Raw genomic sequence first — 25,203 nt, forward strand, 5'->3', positions numbered from 1 at the left:
GGATGGATGATCTCTGTGTCTCTCTGCCTTTCAAATAAAATGAAAATCATTAAGACTAGTATTGTGGCATGGTAAGTAGAAGCTGCCTCCTGTGAAGCAGCATCCCTTATGGATGCTGGCTCATGTGCCAGCTGCTCCACTTCGATTCCAGTTCCCTGATAAAGGCCTGGAAAAGCAGCAGATGATGGCTCAAGTGTTTGGGCCCCTGCCATCTACATGGGAGACCAGGATGAAGTTCCTGGCTTCTGGCTTGGACCTCGCCCAGCCCTGGCTGTTATGGCAATCTGGGGAGTGAACCAGTGGATGGAAGTTCGGCCTCTCATTCGCCCTCTCTCTGTCTCTCCCTCTCTCATTCTTTTGAAGTAAGAAATCTTTTTAAAAAATGAAAAAAATTTTAAAAATAAAATCAAGATTGTAGATGTAAGACATAATGAATTGTGGCAACTAAGTTCCTTTCTTCTGAAATTATGTCATAAGCTCTTACTACCTAACAACTGTTTTTGTTGGAACACACTTGCATACAGAAACAGCATTGTGAAAGGCATTGTGTTCAATGTCATATTCATCTGGTGATTCAAACAACCATTGTCAGTCTAGGTTTGGGGGTGATTTCTGATGACCAGTTGCTTTCCATTTTTAACATTTTTCAGATGTGTACTTATATAAGTTTATTATTTGGTAACAGTTCTTTAAAAAATTATCCTTAGAATTTACACTCTGGATATTCTCCTAGCAAAGGATATAATTCCCTTATTAATCCATATATTGCAAAAATACACGTTTTGGCCACATTTACACATACACCTGTCATCATAAGTGAGGCATAAACTGAAGATAATTTCGTTGAAAAAGCACTTTCCTTCTTATCTTTTGAAGGTGACTGTGAAGTCTTGTGATTGTTCGAATGGGGGGTCATGTGTGGCTGATATGAAAGTTCCTGCCGGGAGTGTCTGTCTCCCTGGCTTCCAGGCAGTCTCTGTGTGTGTCTGCCCGGCTGGCTTCCAGGGCAGTCTCTGTGACGTGGATGTCAGCGGGTGCCGATTGAACTGTTGCGGCCTTGGAAAATGTGCTGAGGGTTTTCACAATTTTTCCTGTGACTGTCTACCTGAGTTCAAAGGTATGTTTCAGACCCTCTGAACTAAATGAGAATCTGGGCAAATTAGAAAGGAAAACTCTGGAACACTGATCTACACAGCGCTCAAGCAAATGTTGGGCCAAAGATTTTAATACACATTTTAAAATGATGATGAAAGGTACCACGAATATGTGTGCTACCCATATCCTTGTTTAAATTATAAATTGCCTATGATTCTGCCATTTTTATAACTGTGATAGTATTATAGGAACCTGTTTTGAAGATTCCTAAAAATTTATCCCTATATTTGGTAGGTAAGAATATATTTAAAATTAGTATTATTGAAATATAATATTGAATATAATATGAAATATTCAAGAAATTGTGCCATTTTACAAAAATAATCACTTTAGAGAGGTTGTATTAATGATTCATTAACTTAGAAATGTCATGGTATAAATTTTATTTGAAATCAAATGAAATGTTAATATATTCATGAACTCATTAACTCTTCTAAAATGTCTGATTCTAGAAATAAATATAGGATGATCTTTAGTTTTTTAACTTCTCATACCAATGTTTTTAAGTTAAATAAATGTAAATATTAAACTGGCAAATACGTAGTTATTGAGCTTATATTTCTCTCAAAGGCATTTCTTTAAGACATTTTAGTATTATAGCTGAACTAAGACTATTTACAGATATTCCTATTTTCTTCAGCATTTTAAAATAAAAAATGTATCATGTTGAACTATGAATATAGAAATTTCTTTTCTACCATGTTAGAGATTACATTTGAAATGTTAGTCACTTCACGGTGTAAGGGCTACTATGTATTAATGATTATGAATTTATTCATTAAATTAATTGTTAAACATTTCAAAGAACACTGCTTCATCTCAAAAAATTTTAACTGAGAAAAGATTGACTCTCCTAACACAATGTAACATTTCCTTTATCTTTTTATTTATTTTTTTTAATTTATTTATTTGAAAGGCAGAGTTACAGAGAGGCAGAGTCAGAGAAAGAGAGTGGTTTTCTGTCCCCTGGTTCACTCCCCAAATGGCCACAAAGGCTGGAGCTGAGCTGATCCAAAGCTGGGAGCCAGGAGCCTCCTCTGGATCCTCCACGCAGGTGCAGGGGCCCAAGCACTTGGGCCATCTTCTACTGCTTTCTCAGGCCATAGCAGAGAGCTGGATAGGAAGTGGAGCCACCGGAACTCAAACTGGTACCCATATGGAATGCTGGCACTGTAGGCAGCAGCTTTACCTGCTATTCCACAGCACCCCCACCCCGGGCCGCCTTTTAAGATTTATTTATTTATTTGAAAGGCAGAGTTAGAGAGAGGCAGAGGCAGAGAGAGGGAGAGGTTTTCCATATGCTAATTCACTCCCCAAATGGCCACAATGGCCAGACAGAGCTGGGCTGATCTGGAGCCAGGAGCTTAATCTGCATCTTCCAGTGGAGAGCTGGATCAGAAGTGGAGCAGCCAGGACTCGAATTGGTGCCCATATTGGATGTTGGCACTGCAGGCAGCAGCTTTACACGGTACTCCGCAGCACCAGCCACAGTGTAATGTTTTCATAAATTTTTATAGCCAGTGCAATAACTGGACTGAAAGTTTTCCTTAAGCTAAGCAGTCAACTGTTCTAAATAACATTAAAAAAAAAAAATCACTAAGGTGGGTGCCGTGGCTCACTAGGCTAATCCTCTGCCTTGCGGCGCCAGCACACCAGGTTCTAGTCCTGGTCGGGGCACCAGATTCTGTTCCAGTTGCCCCTCTTCCAGGCCAGCTTTCTGCTGTGGCCTGGGAGTGCAGTGGAGGATGGCCCAAGTGCTTGGGCTCTGCACCCCATGGGAGACCAGGAGAAGCACCTGGCTCCTGCCATTGGATCAGCGCGCGGTGCGCCGGCCGCAGTGTGCCGGCCAGCCATTGGAGGGTGAACCAACAGCAAAAGGAAGACCTTTCTCTCTGTCTCTCTCTCTCTCTCACTGTCCACTCTGCCTGTCCAAAAAAAAAAAAAAAAAAAAAAAAAATCACTGAGTTTCAAAACAAAATACAAATGACTGCTCTATCATGGTAATTTTTTGGCCTTAAATATTAATAGATTTCTTAAGTCATGTTATTTATAGGAAAAGCTCTTACTGAATTCTGGTTTATTATGAAATGGCAGTTAATGACTATATATTTGATTGCATAGTACCCTTACACTTAAGACAACATACTTTTGTTCTAATAATGCATGATGGCAATTGGGAGACAGGAGGACATAATGCGAGGTCTTTAAAAAGTTCATGCCAATGCATATTACAAACAATCTATGCCTGAATTTCAACAATTTTTTACCAATATAAACTTATTTGAAATTTAGTTTTCCATGAACTTTTTGAATTTCTCTTGTACATAAACAGTAAAACAAATCAAATAATGAGTTGATGAAATAATTTGGATCCCAAACTATATTTCATGTAGGCAGAAATTGCCAGGAAGATGTTGATGAGTGTGGATCCGGGCCTTGCTTTCCAGGAGTAGAGTGCCTCAATACCTTTGGTTCCTATCACTGTGGTTCATGTCCAAAAGGATTTTATGGTGATGGAAAATCATGTCATGGTAAAAGTTCCTGTTTTCTACTATGAGGTTTTTTGTTGTTGTTGCACTTCAATTGCTCAGTTCCATTCTCTTTTTCGTGCTTTTGTTCAGTATGTATGCATTGTGTCATGTGCTATAGAAATAGAAGACAAGTTCTTCACTTTATAGGCGAGAATTTATTAGCAGGAGATTGGACTAGTTATCACATAGTACAATAAAGTGTGTTGTATCTTTTAATAGAAGTACTTGAAGGGCTCGTAGGAATTCTGCCTGGAGATTCATGTCTAACCAAGGGGTAGTGAACTTTTTTTAGAGTATCCAGATTATACTAGATACATGAGACCTGAATCCAGTGTATGAGCTGAAGAGAGGGAAAGGCATTTCAGGCAGAAGGAGCAGCATGAGCAAAGGTTCAGAGGTCCCTAACATCACAGCGCACTGTGGGCGTTGTGAGTGTAGTGTGTACTCAGCGTGCCTGGAATACAGGGGCCGAGGACAGATGCCTTACACAGAGTCCAGGCTAAAGAAATAGTGAGCAGACAGACCACTGAAAATCTACAGGACAGTCCAGTAAAGTTCTGAAGCAAGAGAAGAATATGGCAAGGTTTACATTTGAAGGAGTTTATTTAAGGAATAGTGTGGTGGATAGACTACTTACTGATAAGAAACTGTAAGTTTGAAGGTAGGAAGAAGAGTTAAGATATTTCAATCAGAGAGGACGAAGGTGAAGATATTCTGACCTAGGTGCAGATGAATGACAGGAAGGAAGCAGGTTTCGGGCTCTTGCTCAGTGAGTTGGTTATCCAGCAAGGTGAGGGGAGTTATCAAGTTTCAGGTGCCTGGCTTAGGTGTGGAGAACTGGCATTCACATTGTCTTACACTCAACTGAGGTCCCTCAAAATCCAAGTGTTGAATCCCTGACCCCAGTGTAGCTGTGTTTGGAGGGAGTGAGGTCATAAGAGTGGAGCCCTGATCCGATAGAATTAATGTCCTTCGAAGAGGAGATAACAGAGAGCCTGCTGTCTCTCTCGCGCTTGAGAGGTATGGAGAAAGCAATCATCTCCAACACATGACCAGGGCCTCAGCAAGAAACAAGGGGGCCAGCACCTTGCTCTCAGCTGTCCAGCTTCCAGAACAGCAAGAAAATAAAACTCTGTTGAGCCAGCCAGTCTGTGGTAACTGCAGCCTGAGCTAAGATGCACATGCAATATGCGGGACGAAGTGGTTTGGGAGGGAATTACAACGAATTCATTTTGGATACAGAGAGAAAGAGTGGGCTCAGGGAATGTATAGGTGGAGTTCAAGAGGAAGGATTAAGTTGAAGATAGACTTTTTAGGGCTGGTAGCCATGGGATAAAGTTGCTCAGGGAGAATTCTTAAATTTAGAGCAAAGAGGATCAAACTGTTAATGGATATCAAGATTTTGAATCAGTAAAAGAGAAAAGTTATAGAAGACAGTATCAGAGAGCCACATTTCTGGTGTAACTAGATGAATGGGCTCCTTTTTGATGAAAAATATGGGTTTTTAATTTTTTATCTATATAAGGTGAACAAATTTCATTTAATTCATATATACAGATTTAAGAGCAAAGTGATACTTTCCACCTACCCTCCCTCCTTCCTTTCTTATCCTTACTTTTAATTTTTACAATGATATACTCTCATTTTTTTAAAGCTTAACCCCCCACTAAGTAAAGAAGTCCACAAATAGTAAGTGGAAAAACCACTGTTCCTCAAGAGTATAGATAAGGGCTGGCCAGCACTGCGGCTCACTTGGCTAATCCTCCACCTGCAGCGCTGGCACACCAGTCCCAGTTGGGGCGCCGGATTCTGTCCCGGTTGCTCCTCTTCCAGTCCAGCTCTCTGCTGTGGCCTGGGAAGGCAGTGGAGGACGGCCCAGGTCCTAGGGCCCTGCACCCACATGGGAGACCAGGGGGAGGCACCTGGCTTCAGATCGGCGCAGCACTGGCCGTAGCGGCCATTTGGGGTATTAAACAACAGAAAAGGAAGACCTCTCTCTCTCTCTCTCTCTCTCTCTCTCTCTCTCTCTCTAACTCTGCCTGTCAAAACAAACAAAAAATAAAACAAAACAATATAGATAAGGGCTGTAAACAATAATCCAATCTCAAGAAAAACATGCTTTAATGTTGTGATGTCACTTTGTGCCTCCAGCAGGGGACACTCCTCTAGCACTGGAAACAGCAGGCATGGGGAATCGCTTGCTGGCTTTCCCTTCAGTGTCCAGTTCCTAGCACTTATACCTCCTACTGTGTACTCTCCCACATCCCTCTTTTAAAAACAAAGAACCCTATTTCTTCAATGAAACCTTTTGCAAGTGGAATACAAGGAGAAAACAAGTTGAAACAAACCCCATTATGTGAGTAACAAGAAAGTGTTTTTAAAAGATTTATTGTAGTTATTTGAAGGAAAGAGCTACAGAGAGAGAGAGAGAGGGAGGGAGGGAGGAAGGAAGGGAGAGAGAGAGAGAAAGAGAGAGAGAGGGGGGTCTTCCATCCTCTGGTTCATTCCACATGACCCCAGCAGCCAGGGCTGGGCCAGGCTGAAGCAGGAACGAGGAGCTTTAGCACTTAGACCATCTTCTGCTGCTTTCCCAGGTGTGTTAGCAGGGAGCTGGATCTGAAGTAGAGCAGCCAGGACTCGAAGCAGTGCTCATATAGGATGCCAGCATTGCAGGCGTCACCTTCACCTGTTATGCTACAACACTGGCCCCTGAAAAATTTCTTGAAGTCACTTGTGTTAAAATTTTAGTAAGCTATATATTAAAACAATGTTTGGTTGTTGGCGGTGTGTACTTAGTGTTGTGGTAAGGAACAGAGGTGGTGAATGTAAAAATACAGCAAGCACAGTTCTTGCTCCTTGGGTTATTGCTAGCTAGTGGAGGAGAGAGACCCTTGAGTCAGTCCTGTGAAAGATCAAGATCTGCGTGGGCACCAGGTAGGTGAGATTGACTGGGGACTGTGTGGGACTGAAGGCATCTTAGCACAGCCTCCCTTCCCATGAGATAACACCACAGCCTGGGTGGATGAACTAACACACATTTATGTTCTTGTATTCTGAAGGCTGGAAGTTCAAGGTCTCCATCCAGTTCAGTTGGTTGGTGGGGAGACCTCTCTTCTCAGCTACCAGATGGCTGCCTTCTTGAGGAGGCCTTCCCGTGTGTGTGCTGTCCTGGCATCTCTTGCTCTGCTTATGAGGACAGCAGTCCTATTGGATTAGGACCCTTGTCTTAGTTCCTCGTTTAATCTTAGTTACCTCCTTAAAGGCCTTGTTTCCAAATACAGCCACATTTAGGGTTACAGTTTGAACATATGGATTTGGGGGCACACAATTCAGTCCATACTACAAGTTTTCTGAAGACATGTTTATATAAAATGTTTCTTTAATCCAGTTTGCAAAATTGGTCCATCCAAGAGGCATTTGTATGTTCTTTTTCAGGGTTATTTGGTTTTGTAATAGTTCAACTAAACTGATCTGTCTTTTGTGTACCCATTTACAGTTGAAACAGAGTTTTTAAATGAATTTACTGTGCAAACTGTAGTTCTCACAAGGTCTGACAAGAGTATAATAAAGGAAGAAGATGACAAAAATGTCAAAGAGTGAGGAAGCCAGTTTATGCTGACAAACAGAAATGCCTCCAGTAAGTAATGGCCTTGGTAAAAGTCTAATGAGAGGTAATACTTCCATTTGTTTCCTATAGGACCAACGTGTTTCTTGCTCAGGTATTTTTATTTTTAAAATGACCAACTAAAGATTATATACTGCAATTTAAAATTTATTCTTTTTCCTGCTAATATATTGAATCCTCTGGTTTGTTTAATCAAAAATTACATTTGTGTCATAAAATGAACAAAGCATCATTTAGGGTGATTACAGAGAAGCATATGGTAGCAAATGACCATTTCAAACCTATGTCCTATAAACCCTTGGAAATCAGTCAGCCAGCATCTGGGGAAACCTTTAAGTGAGAAGGCATGTCCTTTTTCTTAGAGCTTTCCAAATAACTCTCATTTTATTCAGTAACTTCGTTCTCCTAGTGACCTTGCACCTTTCACGCGACTTTCTTTGTGCCTTTGCATTCTGTGATATCCATTATAATTGTGAATGAAGCTTTTGTTCATCTTCCAATGCACTGTTATTGATTCCTATAAGGCAGATATCTTCTGTGATTCTCATGTTTTCTAAGTTTTTGGATATTTCTGTTACATTATTTTATATGAATGTCAAATTCAGTAGATTAAAAAAAGTAATTTAATAACACTAACATGCACCTTCCTTCCTTTCTTCTGCAAGATTTTGTAATCCAGAGTTAATTCAGATTTTTTTCTTCCGTCTTCAGTCCTAACTCCCAAAACACTAAGCAGATGATTGACTTAAGGCAGTTGGGGCTGGAAGGAGCAGTCCCTGAAGGTTCAGAAGCTTGGGGGAGGGGCCACCAGCTTGTCCCAGATGTCCCGAAGCAGGGCCTTGAGTTGGAGGATCTATGTGCCAGCACTCTTTTGCTCTTTGTATTTGTTGACGCTTAACTCTGTTCGCTCTTACTTCTGTTTTGAACTGCATTTTGTGCTCTCTTATTTCTCCATTGGTCTGAGCTCATATGTTTCTGTGTTTCAGGAAATCCTCAACATATTCAAAAATCTTTCATTGCATTTTTTGCCAATAATGATAAGGATGATTTTTGTTACTGTCTTTGGTTTGTTTTCTGTCTTTCTAATTTGGTATGGTTTGGTTTTCTCTGCTTTCATATTATAAGGGATTTGAGAAAAGCTATTCATGAAGACAGTACATAAAATCCTAAACTAGCAATAGACACTATAAATTTTCTCATTTTATTTTCTTATTGTGCCTCATTTTATTTCTTTTTTATAAAGATTTATTTATTTATTTGAAAGAATTATACAGCAAGAGGAGAGTCAGAGAGAGAGAGAGAGAGAGGGAGGGAGGGATGGAGGGGTCTTCCATTTACTGGTTCATTCCCCAGTTGGCCGCAGTGGCCAGATCTGCGCTGATCCAAAGCTGGGAGCCAGGAGCTTCTTTCGGGTCTTCCACATGGGTGCAGAGGCCCAAGGACTTGGGCCATCCTTTACTGCTTTCCCAGGCCATAGCAGAGAGCTGGGTTGGAAGTGAAGCAACCAGGATCCAAACTGGTGCCCACATGGGATGCTGGCGCTTCAGGCCAGGGCGTTAACCTGCTGCGCCACAGCGCCGGCCCAACCCTCATTTTATTTCTTAATATCTTCAAAAAATCTGTTAAAATTCTAAGGTTATGCTATACTAAATAAATAAAGTTATAAAAGAATTTTTGGGAAGATATAAATAAATTATTACTTCCTCTTTAAAAAATAACAAAAATATTTTAATTTAGAGTTGATGACTCAAAAAAGATGAGGATTTGAAATCCTATTTTGTCACATTGGTAAAATTATTACATCTTGGACTAATGCAGACACTATTTTGCCAGAAAAGTTTAATCCACCAAAGTAGCACCAGCATCCCATATGGGTACCAGTTTGAGTCCCTGCTGCTCCACTTCCGACCCAGCTCCTTGCTAATGCATCTGGGAAAGCAGCAGAGGATGGTCCAAGTCCTTGGGCCCCTGCAGCCATGTGGGAAACCCAGAAGAAGCTCCTGGCTCCTGGCTTCTGATCGGCTCAGCTCTGGCCATTGCAGTCATTTGGGGAGTGAATCAGTGGATGGAAGACCTGGCTCTCTCTCTCTCTCTCTCTCTCTCTCTCTCTCCATCTGTCTGTAACTTTATCTTTCGAATAAATTACTCTTTAAAAAATTATTACAGCTGCAGTTCTTTGGCTTTTATACAAAATATCACCTATATAATTTATCAGCTCTTATTTATGCATTTAGCTTCTATTGCCCTCTTTCCAAGCAAAATTACTTCCTCTTCCATATAGATTTCATCCCATAGCAGTCTCTCTTATAATAGTTATCACAGACAACTAAAATGAGTAACTCACATGTCCGTGTCTTTGACACAATTATCTGAATTTCTCAGGGACAGAGGCCATACTTTACTTTGAATTTAATATGTGTTAAGTGTTGAACAAGCATTTGTTGGCTATTTCAGGTTCTTAATAAAATACTATTCTTCAACTTTTATACTATTGAAATTCCATTTTTTAAAAAAAGATTTATTTATTTATTTGAAAGGTAGCTGTACAGAGAGAGAAGGAGGGGGAAGGAGAGGGAGAGAGAGATCTTCAATCTGCTGGTTCACTCCACAAATAGCTGTAACTACCAGGGCTGGATCAGGTCGAATCCAGGAGCCAGGAGTTTCTTCCAGGTCTCCTACACAGGTGTGGGGGTCCAAACACTTGGGCCTTCTTTCGCTGCTTTCCCAGGTGCATTAGCAGGGAGCTGGATCAGAAGTGATGCAGCTAGGACTTGAATCATCATCCATATGGAATACCAGTATTCCAGGAGGGCGCTTATAAGCCTGCCTTCTCCACCACAATGCTGGCCCCAGTTGAAATTCTGTTATCTTGTGTACCCAACTAGCCTATAAATTCCTGATATCAGGAGCCATGTCATGACTTATTCCCTTGTGCACGGTAGGATTGTTTTACACATGTAATAGTTAATGAAAAAATCAGTTCCTTATTGTCAAATCGTATTGTGTGTAGAGCAGAACATTAATACATATTATTGAGTTACATTTCTATTTCTCTTTTGGTTGTTTAGATAAAGATTTTCAGCCAACATCAACCTAACATTCATTTATTGGAACAAGGTTTACCCACAGTCCTGCTACTACCAGCAGGTTCTTGAATACAACCACAAACGTCTACCACTTGTCATCAAAATCAGTTACTACTCAAGAGGATAATTCAGAGAAGGCTGTTTCCCATCAGATACCAAGTTGTGAACACGTGGATCATGCACTCAGGACAGATCTTGGTTTGCATGAGTCAGGAGTTTCTCTGGACAACGGTAGTTCTTTAATCAGACAGCTCCCATGTTGCAGTAAAGGATATTATCCCAAACTCCATCCAAACAGAAACAGGAGGGTTTATTTCTCAAATTAACAGTTCTTCCCAAGGTTACACACAGAAAAAGGATGGGATTGCATCATCAGTTCCTAACACAATCACTATTTTGCCAGTAAAGTTTGGATCGACCAAAGCATCAACTTTTGTTGAATCATCTTGTTTCCCAGGTGTTTCCTGTGTGCCAGCCACAGATGGCCACGTCAGATTTGGACGTTGCCCCTCTGGGTATTATGGCAATGGTATCCACTGTAGAGGTAGTATGAAAACTTCAGAAGATACAAAGGGGAGGGTGGTGTGGCACAGAGTGTTTAGCTACCACTTAAGATGTCTACATCCCATATCTGAATGATGGTTTGAGTCCAGGCTACTCTGCTTCCAACCTAGCTTCCTGCTCATATACCTGGGAGGCTGTAGATGATGGCTCAAGTGCTTAGGTCCTTGCCATCCACACAGGAGTCCTGAATGGCATTCTCGGCTCCTGTTTTGGCATAGCCCATCCCTGCCTGTTGTAGGCATTTGATGAGTAAACCAGCAGTTAGAAGAGTTCTTTCTCTGTCCCTGTTGTACTGCCTTTCAATGGAAATAAATGAACATTTTAAAATATAAGATACAAAGAAAGCTCTTTTAACTATTTAAGAAGATATGCTTTTTTCCTGACAAATTTTATTCTACTTAATTTATTTCTATTTATTATTTCTGTTTATTTACATGAGATTTTGAAAAAAGTAGGTTTTCTGATTTAAAAAATCATTTAATATTATACAGTAGTAAACCTGTGTAATATATATTATAAATATTGAGTAATTACTGTAGAAGCATTCTGTATCAATCATGTCCATGATCTCCAAGAACCCCACATAGTGGGTGCTATTTTTCCCATTTTATAAATGAGAAAGTAGAGCTTTGGAAGCTGTCTTTCCTGGAGCCAAGCATCTAAGGAGATACAGCGATACAACGATAGATCTGATTGACATTGTGATCTGGGTTTTTGCAGCCCACAGCAGGCATTTACCATTTCAAGTTGCTAATTACAGCATACTTGCTTATTTTCATAAACTAGGTGTCTCTAATTTCTCCAACTCAACTAAAACAAGTTGTGCATTACTTTAATTTTAAAAGTATTTTTTTTTCATCTTTTTACAATTATCAGCACTATTTTCTCTGGTGTAAGTCAGATTTTAGGCTTTGATGACAGAGAAGCTGTGTCCTTTGTTGGTCATGTTTTGTTATTATTGTCTTGTTTTGGTGTATTTTAGACCAGAGTTAAGGAAAAGAGCTCTTAGAGTATTCCTGTGTTTTCAGTATTACCTAGAGGAATTTTGTGTAAGCCTCAACACCCATATGTTTATAATATAAAATTCATTATTAATAAATAGATCTCATGCATTTCAGTTACTCTGGGAAATATTAAAAACCAAAGAGAATATATCAGGTATAGCTTAAGGAATACAAATCTGTTAGTATATGATGTGTTCCTGGCATTTATTTTGCTCTTTCTTTGTAATTTTTTTATCTTTCAAATTTAATAATTTTTACCATTTTACTACATTCACTTCATATGTAAACATCATATACATATATACTATTTTTCTTGAAAATAGAGATATTAGTATTATGAAGTGAGGGATTCATGGTAATGATCATAACATGGGAAAGAAGGTTATCTTGCTCTTTGAAAGTCTGCTTGTCCCTGTCATGTACCAAGATTTAGCTGAGTAGTATCTAAAACCTCATTGTCATCTGAAAAAGACTGTAAGCCCATGTGTAGTTAAGTGTTACCTTCAACATCACGTTCTGCTGTGGAGTAATTACTTCCTGTGTGTGTGCGTGCGTGTGTGTGTGTGTGTGTGTGTGTGGATTCACATACAGCGTATACTTATATGTGTATTTGTGTGTGAGTAGGTGAGGGGGCTTCAAAAGCGTTAGCCTCCGAGTGCTGTGTTCAGGTTCTACCCTGCTTCCAGTTCCAGCTTCCTGCTGTTGCTCACGCTGGGGAAGCAGCAGGCCGTGGCTCAGCTGCTTGGGTCCAGACTCTCACGTCGGAGACTGAGTTTCCAACTCTTGGCTTCAGCCTGACCTAGCCCAGCTGTTGTGGGGATTTGGGGAATGAACCAAAGGATAGATCTGTCTGTCAGTCTTTCTATTACTGTTTTTCTGCCTTTCAAATACAAAAATTAAATAAAATCAGCTCTAGAGAAATGAAATATGTATTTAAAAGTGAATTTTCCATGAACTTTTTGTAGGCCCTGTGTGTGTGTGTGTTTATAGATGTATCTTACTCTATTAATCATTTCCTTCAGTCATTCTAATGGTAAGACAAATTTAAAGGAAAAAATTATATGAGTAATGTAGTAGTTGTTTAATAGCAGAATCAAAATGTTCAAATTTTTTAGCATCTTGCTTTTATTGTAGCTTAGTCTGTAGGCAAGATGCATCTGTGGTATCAACAACAGCCTTTTCCCCTTGATTCCTGCAGCCATTTGTAGACACCCATATGGAAAAAACAGGGAGTGTGTTGCCCCAAATGTATGCAAATGTAGGCCTGGGTACACTGGGTCTAAACTGCCAGACCGGTGAGTATGTCAGTCCTTGGTTTTACGTACTAAATTTTATTTCACTAGTGATGTTTTATATAGCTGTGTGTCACCCTGACTGCAAGAACCATGGAAAATGTATCAAGCCTGACCTCTGTCAGTGTCCTCCAGGACACAGTGGCCCAACCTGAGACAAAGGTGATCATTCAGATTTACAATCAAATAATAAAGCTAAAATGAAATGTTGTTTTAAAACCTTTTTCTAAAAGATAACTCATTTTTCTATGTATATACTGATACATATTTGTTAATACTGATTACAAGAGTTTGAGATTTTTAAATAGTTTTTAAAAATAATTTGAGAATTTTGAAAACTTAAATTTTCAGAATCAGACATCTAAAGATAACCTATTGGGTTGTCTTTGGCATAATTATCTTTTGAGATCATTTTTTGATATTTATTTAGATATTTGATATTTAGTTATTTGTGAATATTTTAGCTTTAAGAAAAAGATGCATAAATGTCAAATAGTTAGAAGGTATAAGGTAAACCTAAAATGTCATGTTGAAAAACATATCTGTATTGGGATAATTACATTGCTTTTGCTGAAATCTTAAGTGGAGAATTTGTCAAATGGCATTCCTAAAAATAGAAATACTCAATGTGAGTGGGCCAAAGAATTGCCTGTAAACTAGAGAGGAAAAAACATTGAAAAAATACCAATAATTAGGAAGGTCTGTGTGCAAGCGGGGTAGCAGGAGAGTGGGAGAGGTCTGTCCAAGAGTCGTCCCTGGCGGAAGAGCACGCACAGGGCAACCAAGGGCTTTCTGGGGTGGAGAGAGAGACAGCGGGAGCACGACCTCTAAGAGAGGTCTATGGCAGAAAGAGAGGGAAATGAGAGTGGTACTGCTAAGCCAGGTCCATGGCAGAAAGGGCTGTTGCTTATTTTGAAAATAATGTCATAAAGTAATATATTTTGTAGATGGTACCTATAATTATGAGCAAACTGATAGCTAGGTTCAATGCATTCATGACAAGGCCAGCTACAAGTTAACAAAGTAAAGTAAATTTAGGGTGAACTAGCATTCAATATCAGTAACATGAAAATTGAAACATAGAAGTATAGAAATGTTATGTTTGTAGGGCAGAAATACCATAAGTCTCACTTTTTAGAAGGTGTCTAGGGTTAAGTATTTGGTTAGCCAAAACTTTTTATAACCCAAAGCTTATATCCAGTGAATAAAGGCTTTGGCAACCCAAAACATGCTATGAGTGTTTTGTGATTGTGTCAATACTACATTTGTGATTGTGTTACAATAACTAAATTGGATAAAGAGAACTGAGCTCATCATTAATTTGCTTGTACAACAAGGTGTTATTCTGGCTGTGCTTCATAAACATAAACTGACTTGTGAAAGTAAGAGCTGACTTGATAACGTGTGTCTGCAGAACATTGTCACCCACCTTGTCAACACGGCAGCACGTGCCTGGCCAGCAATCTCTGCACCTGTGCTTATGGTTTTGTTGGACCAAGGTGTGAAACAAGTAAGCAAAGCTGTCTTCCAACAATGAATTTACTCCTTTGAATAGTTGATGGCTGTAACACTTAATGAAATGAACCCAACAGCCTAACTAAAGAACACACATTCATGGTCTGTGATGATGGTTACCATCTTGGGTAGTACTGGAGGCAACTGTGGGTAACCATCACTAAGATAAAGGAGTTAGCCTCGGATGTAACTCTCCTCTTGACTGTATCCATGACCCTTTCTTTGAGATAAGATGAATCCAGATTTATTAATTGTATGTGTATGTAATCTCATTTAATTGATGTCTGGTTACTTTCATCAGTAACTAGTAATTTCCCCTAATAGCCAACTCTTGTTTACCACTCAGCTCAATAGTTTTCTACTTCTCTCATCTCTATTAACAAGAAAATAACTGTATGTAAGAATTTGATAGTATTTACAGCCAAAGTGTATTTTGTCTTTCTAATCTCATTCATTAGCATATGTGATTGGCAATTATGAGCAAGCTAAGTAATCAACAGTATGACCATTCAAATCCTGATTTACTTTTGTTTTATTTTTGTCCCATGATCGTAGTGATCTGTAACAGGCACTGTGAAAATGGAGGTGAATGTCTTACACCAGATGTTTGCCAGTGCAAGCCTGGCTGGAATGGACCAATCTGTAGTACAGGTAAACCCAGAATTATCTTCAATGAGTACATTAAGAAAAGAAATTCTGCTAATATGCTAAACACTTACACATAAAAATATAAAACTGATCGGATAAGACAGGTATGAAGTTGTCATTTCAGACTTAGTTTTACATTTTCCATCATCTTTTTCTTCCTATATAGAAGCACCCAATATCTTAGTTTTACTGTTATTCTGCCCAACCAATACTTTTTTGCCTTTGTAGTTTCCTCATTCTTCTACCTTGTAGTGTAGAAAAAAAATATCTGTGTTGCTTTTTCTTGGTTTCTCTCACTTTTTTTTGTTGCAACACAGACATTCTGTTTCATTAGACAGCTAAGCAATTCCAAGGTAAGCATGCACCCATCATGTTGTGCTATATATTTATCACAGTGTCAGCCTTGCTGCGTTGACAGCAATAGTTCCAGTTACCTGTGTTTGACGTAGCCACTGTGTTTTAATGGCTTTTCTCAATGAAAATGTAATCCAGTGTTTACAGTTCGCCAACCATGTGTGACGCATGATGCAAAGTGAAACAGATCAAAACGTTTGCCCTGACTTCACTGAGCATACTGTTATTGAAGGAGACACAGGATGCAACTATAAGAAAGACTATTTATTACACATGTTGGGTTATGATAAATAATGTCATTGATGCACAGTTCCTTAGAAGTAGAAAGAAATTAATTCTGGCAAGTAGAGTCTGGGAGAAAATATTTGTAGTTAGACCTTGGAGAACAGGTAAAATCTGGGTTGAAAAATGGAATTTGAGGTACCTTTCAAAGCAAACTAAAAGTGAAGAAGTAAAGATAGACACGGATTTGAGTATGCTAGGACTTGAGTGCAATGTTCCTGTTTTAATTGGTAGGAGACAGAAAGGTGTGCATGGCTATTCGGATTTGAGTAAATTACAAACGGTCCTGATGGTGCTGTTGCATTTGTCTCCTCTTAACCTACAGTAAATTTTTTTTTTTACTTACTTAGGGTATTTTGAACTCTAATAATAGTCTCCACATTCTTAGCTTAATATTATTTGTAAACTTAATGAACACACTTCCAAAGCAATTATCTAGTTATTTCATTCTTACTTTTGGCAAATTCTAATTCATTATAGGTTATGGGTTTTCCTTGCAGTAAAAATAAAATATTTTATTATATATAATTTTGTACTTCTGTACAGCTTTCATTTTTTAAATAATAAAACTTTGTGGTCTCCTTCTCTCCTGCTGTTCATTAGCTTTGTGTGACACCATTGTCTCAACGGAGGTTCCTGTAATAAGCCAAACACTTGCCTTTGTCCAAATGGATTCTTCGGTGTACGATGTCAGAATGGTAATCATTGTTTATAAGTGGAAATAAAAGACAAATGGCAAGTTAGTTGGACAGCAACAGGGCTCTGAGTAGACATGAGACAATTTTAAAGGAGAAGATGTGCTTTATTTCCTGTTTCTCAGGATGTTGCAGGTATGGCCACCAAATGACCTGTTCATACAGTGTATCAGAGTGATAATGTGAAACAGGTATACTTGTTCCACATATGTTAGGCTCACAACATTGGCACTTGTCCATGAACTTTTGTAGGACCCCTCACTGCAGTTGTCTGCATGGAACGTAAAACCCAGGAAGGAACCCAGGTGGATCATACCTCACGGTGCAAATCAAACACAGTTGAGTGAAACTAGGCCTCTCCTCCCCTCCTCCTTGTCCTTCTCCTCCCCTGTTCTACCCTTCAAATAAATTTTTTAAAAATTGACCCTACAACTAACCATTGTTTAAAATAAGATTGTGACCAAGCTTCATAGGAATGTCACTTATAAAACTGCGCCTTCATGACCTCAGTAGGTATTCAAACATTATCTTATACTTTTATACATACTTTCTGAATACCGTGACAAACTACTGAGATTTTTCTGACTTCTACAAAAAGATATATTCTCATTTTGAGCTAGCTTTTGACTTATTTTCTTGGTTTTGTCCATGTCATTTCACACTTTATTTCCTCATATGGTGAAGCATAAGTTAAGGTGTATAACATGTGCGCTAGTAATACCAGAGCCTCTATTTGCTATGATCATTACGTCAAGACATTTCAAGGTGTGCTAATCCACTAGCAGCTTCAAGCTACAAGCCCTGCATTGTAGGATTTAGAAAGGACAGTTTAAATGACCTGCAGTTGTGATCTTTTATTTTGATAGCACATTCCTCTGCTTTATGGACCCATAGATAATGAGCACTTGATGTAATCCGTGATATATAACCATGGACCTTGTAATGATCACAGATTGCTGCCTTGTGTTCTCTCAGCTCTCTGTCACCCTTCCTGTAAGAATGGTGGTCACTGTGTGAGAAATAATGTGTGCGTCTGTCGGGAAGGCTACACTGGCAGGAGATGCCAAAAAAGTAAGACACCCCTGAATGTTATTTGCCCACTGCAGGTAAAGCAAAACGAAACACCATTGCTGTGTGAGGGCGGACGTTCCCTGCTTTGCCTCAGGCATCTGTGATCCTATGTGTGTGAACGGAGGAAAGTGTGTGCAACCAAACATCTGCTCTTATGCTTCTGGCTGGAGTGGGAAGCAATGCAACACATGCAAGCAGAATGTTGTTACAGTGCTCCTCCCGCCAGCCCCGTCACGGGCACACGGCAGAACCCCAAATGAACAGTGCTTCCCTTCTTCTTTACTTGTGTTTGCTTTTATTTTTGCTTATTTTCTCCTGCTTTAGTAGATATCTTTTCCCAATAGGTGAAAAAGGCAGATTCTCCAGAGCTTATTCTGGGTTAGCAGAGGAAGAGGGCATATTGTATTCTGCAGGCCTTCAGCCACACTTGCCGGGATGAATAACACGGCCTTAAATCTCGGGCTCCTAATTTGAAGTCGGTTGGACAGGAGGGTGTTAAAAAATGACTGATTCCTCGGCCCCATCTCAAACCAACCTGTTCAGCCTTTCCGCGGAGGAGAGCCTTTATTCTGTGAAGTTTCTGAGTTGATGGTGTCTTCCTTCACTGAAATGTTTCATTTTTCCCTTTCTATAAAACTGTGATTGAAGCTTAGCATCTGCTATCATGTATTGATCAAAGTAGAAAATGATAAGCAGTGCAAATGTCCAACAGTTGGGAAACATTAAGTCACGATGCACAAGGGGACATAATACAAACAAGGAAATGACATTTTCCTTAGAGTACATAGTGACACTGAAAAATGTTCTTGATAAAATGTTAAGGGACTGAGGTCCCGTAAACATTGACCTCTCACTATGGTTTTTTTCTCGTTAATCCAAAATGTTGTGGTGTGGGGAGCAACTCGGACTAGACTAAGTTACTGGAATTAAGACTTATTCTATGCATCTGCTCTCCCACAATATGGCGCTGGGAGAGGAGTAAACAGCTTCTACACAGCTGCCTCCAGTTCAACCAATAAACAGCAGGACCTGCTCCTGATTGGAGGAGAGCAGCGTACTCGGCGTGTGGGTAGCAGAGTTGGGATTAGTGGAAGAGGACTATAAAGGAGGAGAGAGACAACATGCACCAGGAACACCTGAAGGAACACCTGAGCAGCCCCCGAGAGAGCCGGCCGGCGGTGTGCCGCTCCCCCGCGGAAATGGGGAAAGTGGCAGGGGGAACCGCCCTTCCACGGAGGTGGAAGGGTCGGTAGCCAACCCGGGAAGAACCAGCAGCAAACCCGGGGAGGGCCGAGCAGACAAAAGAACAGCGCAGGGTCCTGTGTCGTTCCTCCATGAAGAGGGGGAGCGACATAATGGTGCCGTGACTCGGATAGGAAACCTAGGCAGGGTTTAGTGTCGTTCCTCCGCGAAGAGGGGGAGCGACATTGTGGTTTCTGATAGGATTTGTCTAGTGATTGAGCATTTTAACTTGTCTTGGTTTCTACTTGCAGCTGTCTGCTTTCAGAAATGTAAAAATGGTGGTGAATGCATTGCTCCTGGCATCTGCCACTGTCCCCTGCTTGGGAAGGAGTGCAGTGTCAAATACGTAAGCCACAGGACTTCTATTCTACTATCCAATCTCAGCAGGAACCTGCTATAATAGTTAAACTACAGTGTTAGAAAATCCAACATGCTTAACCTTAAAAGACATGGCTTTAGAAATGAAAACTTGTCCAATTTTATGCCTATTCCATAAAAAGCATGGCAATATTAATATCTGTGAGATGTGGGTAACTTCAAACTATGCTCTGTTGGCAGCAAAGTTCTCTCAGATGCCCACCCCCCAAATTTTTTGAGCAACGGTTTAAGCCACCACCTGCAGCACCTGCATCCCACATGGGTGCCAGTTCATATCCTGGCGATCCACTTTCGATGCAGCTTCCTGCTAATGTGCCTAGGAAAGCAGCAGAGGATGGCCCAAGTGCTTGTGCCCCCGTCACCCATGTGGGAGAGCTGGAGGAAGCTCCTGGCTTCGGCTTGCCCCAAATTATTTTAATATACAGAAATTAAGTTAAATATTTCTTCACAGTATATGATAAGTACACTGTGTACATATTGGAAATCTTAGAAAACACAAAAAAGCATATAAAATTACTTCAAATTCATCACCTGGGTTCATTTCTCCTACTTTTTTGTTCATTTAACTTGTTTTTATACAGTTTTAGTCATACATTTCTGCAGAAAAGAAATCTTAAGGATACAGAAGAAAATTGAATAATATGCAGTTTTAAATATATGAGTACATGAAATAAAGTTATAATTAAAAATTAATATCATGGGAAAAATTAGAAATACCTAAAATATTTTCAAACGAGTAATAATTATGTCATTTCCAAACTGGTAAACAAGTAAGTTGTAAGCTGAAATGACACAGTTGCAGCGTGACCATGCCTTTTCCCTGGAAGTCAGTACCTCCTCAGTGTCTCATGAACCTCATGGTTGTTCCCACACATCAGAACTCTTGGATATAATTTCCATGACTCTTAGACCTTATTGTATTAGTAATTACTATTATGATTTATAATTATAACTCCTCTGCTAGGAAAAAATATAGCAAAGTGCTATATGTTAAGTATTAGTTTTCAAACATTGATAATTCTCATTGGATGTTAGATCTGATAAAATGTTGCAGAAAAAGAGCTGCCAACCCCAACATGGGCTGCTCCTCCTGGAGAGAGGCTGTGTGGACACGAGAGAGAACGATGAATGTACAGATATGGTCCACTGGCTGCCGACTGAAGTTCTTTGGCACAGTCTGAAGCTATGCACACTGACGCACCTTTTGTGAATTAGAAACTAGAATTTTGGTATTGTTCAAACAAAATGTGTTACTGCCATCTACTGGAAGCTTGTTGTAATAAACACTCAAGTCTGTGAGGTCTGTGATGTGAATGGTGCTTCCTTAGCAATGGAGCCCTTGTGCCTTAATCAACCTGCCCAACTCTGTACAGCCACCCTGGTGAAAACATACCCATCAGTATTACAGCTGTATCAAAGGGAACTGTGCAAGCTTTCAGTATTGAGATACTGGAGCAGTACCTCTTCCATGAAAATAACTTGTATATAACTTTATAGTGTGCTCATTCTCACTCAACATTCCTTACCAGGATAGATCGTATCTTTAAAAGATATAATTTTAACTGCTATGTTAAGTTTCTTAATATAAATGCTGGAATTCCCTTGATCTTTTCTCTCAGGTTGAACATTTTATTTACTTAGAAGTTGTTATAAATAGTATAAGCATTTTCTCTGTAGAAACAGCTGATAACAAGATATGCAGCTGAGACATAGGGAGACTGAAATACGGTTATGTTCTCATTGCCTGGGGAGGCATTTCAAGGAAGAGACTTCTAGTACAGACAGTGTGAAAATCTTCAGGAAGCTTTTCAGTAGAGCTGATTCATGTTCAACTTCCAATGGTAGTCTAAAATAGTGTGTTTCTCCATATGCTAGCCACTACTGAAATGTCTTTTTATAATTTTTGCTAAGTTATTAAAAAGGAAATTATAAATGTTACCTTCTGTTACTGATTTGAACTTCTCTCAAAAAAGACTTCAAATGTTTAAAATATAGAACATAATCAGTGAAATTGTTTTCCTTTAATCGTATCTTTGTGGATTTTTTCTTTTTTTTTTTTAAAGATGATTTACTTATTTGAAAGAGTTACACAGAGAGAGAGGAGAGGCAGAGAGAGAGAGAGAGAGTGAGAGTGAGAGAGAGAGAGAGGTCTTCCATCCGCTGGTTCACTCCCCAATTGGCCACAGCAGCTGGAGCTGCACCGATCTGAAGCCAGGAGCCAGGAGTTTCTTCTGGGTCTCCCACGTGGGTGCAGAGGCCCAAGGAATTGGTCCATCTTCCACTGCTTTCCCAGGCCATAGCAGAGAGCTGTATTGGAAGTGGAGCAGCCGGGACTAGAACAGGCACCCATATGTGATGCTGGCACTGCAGGTGGAGGATTAACCCACTGTGCCACAGCACCGGCCCCATCTTTGTGGAATTTTAAAAAAATGATGTTTGAATTTGGGTGTTTCAGTTTCTGTGGTGTGTGTATATGTGTGTTCTTAAAGATGAGAGTGCTTAGATTAGATCCATCCATAGATCACTGACTAATAGATTTTTTTACTTGTTTTACTGCTTTAATAATTTAGAAAAATTTTAAATTATATATGTGGTTTATATTATTTTCCTTTTCATTGTGGTCAGTAATCATTTATTTAACTTTATATTTTTTAAGATTTATTTATTTAAAAGGCAGATTTACAGAAAGAGAGGGAAAGACTTGGATTGGGGTACACCAAAGCCAGAAGCTTGGACTTCATCTGGGTCTCACATATGAGTGGCAAGGGCCCAAGTATTCAGGCCATCTTTGGTTCTTTTCCAAGGCACATTAGCAGGGAGCTGGATTGGAAGTAGAGGAGCCAGGACTAGAACCTGTGCTTATATTAGATGCTGGCATTGTAAGTGGTGGCTTAACATGCTGTATAACACCAGCTCCTAATTTATTTTTTAATTGCCACATAAAAATAATGCCTATGTATGGGATCAATTGTCATAATTTGATGCAAGTCTTTCTCATATAATGTAATAGATTCTTAGGATGATATTAGTAATCCAATCCTAAGTAGATTCAGATCACTGCAACAGGATATGTCAAGGTATTCCCTGTCAAAGGATGGTAATTGAGGGGCTAGTGCTGTGGTGTATTTGGTAAAGCCACCACCTGCAGTGCAGGCATCCCATATGGGTACGGGTTCCAGTCCCAGCTGCTCCACTTCCGATCAGGCTCTATGCTATGGCCTGGGAAAGAAGTAGAAGACGGCTCTGCACCTGCATGGGAGATGTGGGGGAAGCTCCTGGTTCCTGGCTTTGGATCAGTGCAGCTCCAGCCTTTGTGGCCATCTGGGTAGTGAATCAGCAGATGGAAGACCTCTCTCTCTCTCTCTCTCTCTCTAACTCTGTCTTTCAAATAAATAAATCTTTAAATAAAAAAAAGAAGATGCTAATTGTAAAGATTCATGTATTACAGCAATTTGCAATCAAAAGTGTCTTCATGGAGGCAGATGTGTATTTCCTAATGGGTGTTCTTGTCGTGTTGGATATACAGGTATGTTAAGTTTTAAAAAGAAAATAAATATTAGATGTTGATATTTGCATAATATCTTCCACTTAGTAACTGATCTCCTGCTAATGTTTTATTTCCAAAATAAAAAAGACATATAAGGATTTAATATTTGCCTCTTACACTACAATATCATTCTAGTGTTGTTAGCTATCTCTCATGTAAAATTGTAATGTGTACTTAAGGGATTTGAATAGAATATAGATCCAACTGCTGTTATTTCCAAAATAACTTAATAACTTACTTTCAGCAGGTATCCCCCAGATGGACCTAAGACACCATTGCTTTATATTTTGGTCAAATACTATACCAGAACACCACCCTCCCCCGTCTCAGAACATCTTCCACTTTTAGATGAATGAATCATTGCTTCATTGACTTGAGAGTGGCCCTAAACATTTTCAATGGGTCATGTACCATTAAGGTCTTGTCTATTACCATTCTTTCCCCTGATAAAAATGCTTTCTCTTCTCTTGCTCCCTAGTAAAATCCATCCCCAGAAAAGCAATAAAAGCTCTTCACATCATTAGAATTAGGATGTATTTGTATTTCAGAAACAAAGAACCAACAGAAGAATAGAGGGCTCCTTGGGATTCCTAATATGGCCTCACATTTTCTTGGAAGGCCAGTGCTACAGAACATCTGGTTTAAAACTGATTATATTTTTTGCATGTAATATTGAACTGTGTTTTGTTTGTGTAAGACTCCCATCTCTAAATATCTACAAGAAAGACATTTTACTACCTTAATTCCTATATATACCAGGATAACTCTTAATAACTCCCCATGCCACTCCCCTCACACACAATATGGCAGATCTCTTAAAATTTCTTAATCTGCAGGAGATCAATTTATAAAGCAATTATATACTCTGTGGGACTTCAGAAGGTATAGGGGTCATGAACATCAAAAGTATGCTGGAGCATTGTAATTTTGGAAATGGTATTTTCTTCTTAAAGCTTGATGCTGGATTAGTCTGGCTTAGAAGCAAAATGTGTATATAAGGGTACTTCACAATTATCATGGAAATGGAAATAAAAGGTTAGTTTATTCTGGGGCAAAAATTTTTTTTAATCCTTGTATGGTTTTTCATTATTTGCATTTGTCATAACTGTTTGAAGACCGCTTGTATCTTTGATTTTCAAAAAGATTTTGCCACAAAAAACTTATTTCCATTTGCCACAAACCATTTTGAAATATCCTCATCTACATATTTTCTGCTAGCACTGAAGTTTATAGCCCCCATTTTGAAAATAACCATGCTATGTTTGAACATCAGAAGACAAAAGTTATTGAGTACTTACTTGATTAAATAGTGTTGAGAAAAAGAGAAATAGAACCTCGGGTTCTCTGGGTTTGAGAACACCTTAAGTATACATCATTTTGGAGCTGGTGTTGTGGCACAGTGTGTTAAGCCACCACCTACAATGCTGGCATCCCCTGTGAAGAGTGCTGATTCAAGTCCTAGCTGTTCTGCTTCTGAGCCAGCTGCCTGATAATATCCTGGGAAGTAGCATAAACTGGCTCAATTACCTGGGTCCCTGCCAGCCACGTGGGAGGACAAGGTGGAGTTGTGGGCTCCTGGCTTCAGACTGGCCCGGTTCTGATCATTGCGGCCATTTGAGGGAGTTAAACAGAGAATGGAAGATCTCGCTCTCTGTGCCTACCTTTCTAATAAATAAAAATAACTAATATACATATATTTATTTTATTTGAGATTTTCATGGTACGGAAGGCCCTGTGGCCTCAAAAGCTTTTCAAATCCAGCTAGACAAGACAGAACTGGGTTGCTTCTCTACATTCTATATGTCTGTATTAATTTACCTTTGGAATGCTTGTGATCAGTAGCTGATCATGTTAATCCCTGCAGCGTTACTTCTGACTGCATCTTGAATCCCACTAGGGACAACAGTAAAGATAGGGGAGGAAAATGGGGAAAGAGCAGTCGAGGACCCTGCGTCGACCCCTGCAACCATGGCTATGGAGCTCCCCGACTACCCTTTCTGGTCTGCTCTCCCTGAATAACGCCCTCATGTCTCTTGCGTTCCTCCCACTTTCTAAATAAACTTAAACCTTACCATACTGCACGCAGTGTTTGAGCCTGTGCTTAGGACTTTCTAACTAAAAAATAAAACCTCAATCTACTAATTTTTTTAAATCGTTTCAAGTACAAATGGCCACTGGCACTTTTTTTTTTTTGTAGTCTTCTACTTGTTTTTT

The 25,203-nt window shown here is 39.5% G+C and overlaps 1 protein-coding gene across 1 annotated transcript in view; it reads left to right on the top strand.

Annotated features, from left to right (window-relative positions):
• Window positions 1-24,946, top strand: part of VWDE (von Willebrand factor D and EGF domains) — a 70,090-nt gene extending 45,144 nt beyond the window's left edge. Inside the window, 16 exon segments of the mRNA XM_089315623.1 lie at window positions 877-1,117; window positions 3,549-3,686; window positions 10,380-10,638; window positions 10,640-10,941; window positions 13,164-13,246; window positions 13,248-13,260; window positions 13,324-13,419; window positions 14,672-14,767; window positions 15,328-15,423; window positions 16,660-16,671; window positions 16,674-16,754; window positions 17,727-17,822; window positions 17,917-18,012; window positions 19,316-19,378; window positions 19,381-19,410; window positions 22,891-24,946. Coding sequence (XP_089171749.1) covers window positions 877-1,117; window positions 3,549-3,686; window positions 10,380-10,638; window positions 10,640-10,941; window positions 13,164-13,246; window positions 13,248-13,260; window positions 13,324-13,419; window positions 14,672-14,767; window positions 15,328-15,423; window positions 16,660-16,671; window positions 16,674-16,754; window positions 17,727-17,822; window positions 17,917-18,012; window positions 19,316-19,378; window positions 19,381-19,410; window positions 22,891-23,009 — 1,821 coding nt within the window. The 3' untranslated portion in view covers window positions 23,010-24,946.
• The last annotated feature ends 257 nt before the right edge of the window (window positions 24,947-25,203 follow it).

Source organism: Oryctolagus cuniculus, chromosome 16 (assembly GCF_051225735.1).
Source record: "Oryctolagus cuniculus isolate XC-2025 breed Fujian yellow rabbit chromosome 16, ASM5122573v1, whole genome shotgun sequence".
NCBI classification, from domain to species: Eukaryota; Metazoa; Chordata; class Mammalia; order Lagomorpha; family Leporidae; genus Oryctolagus; species Oryctolagus cuniculus.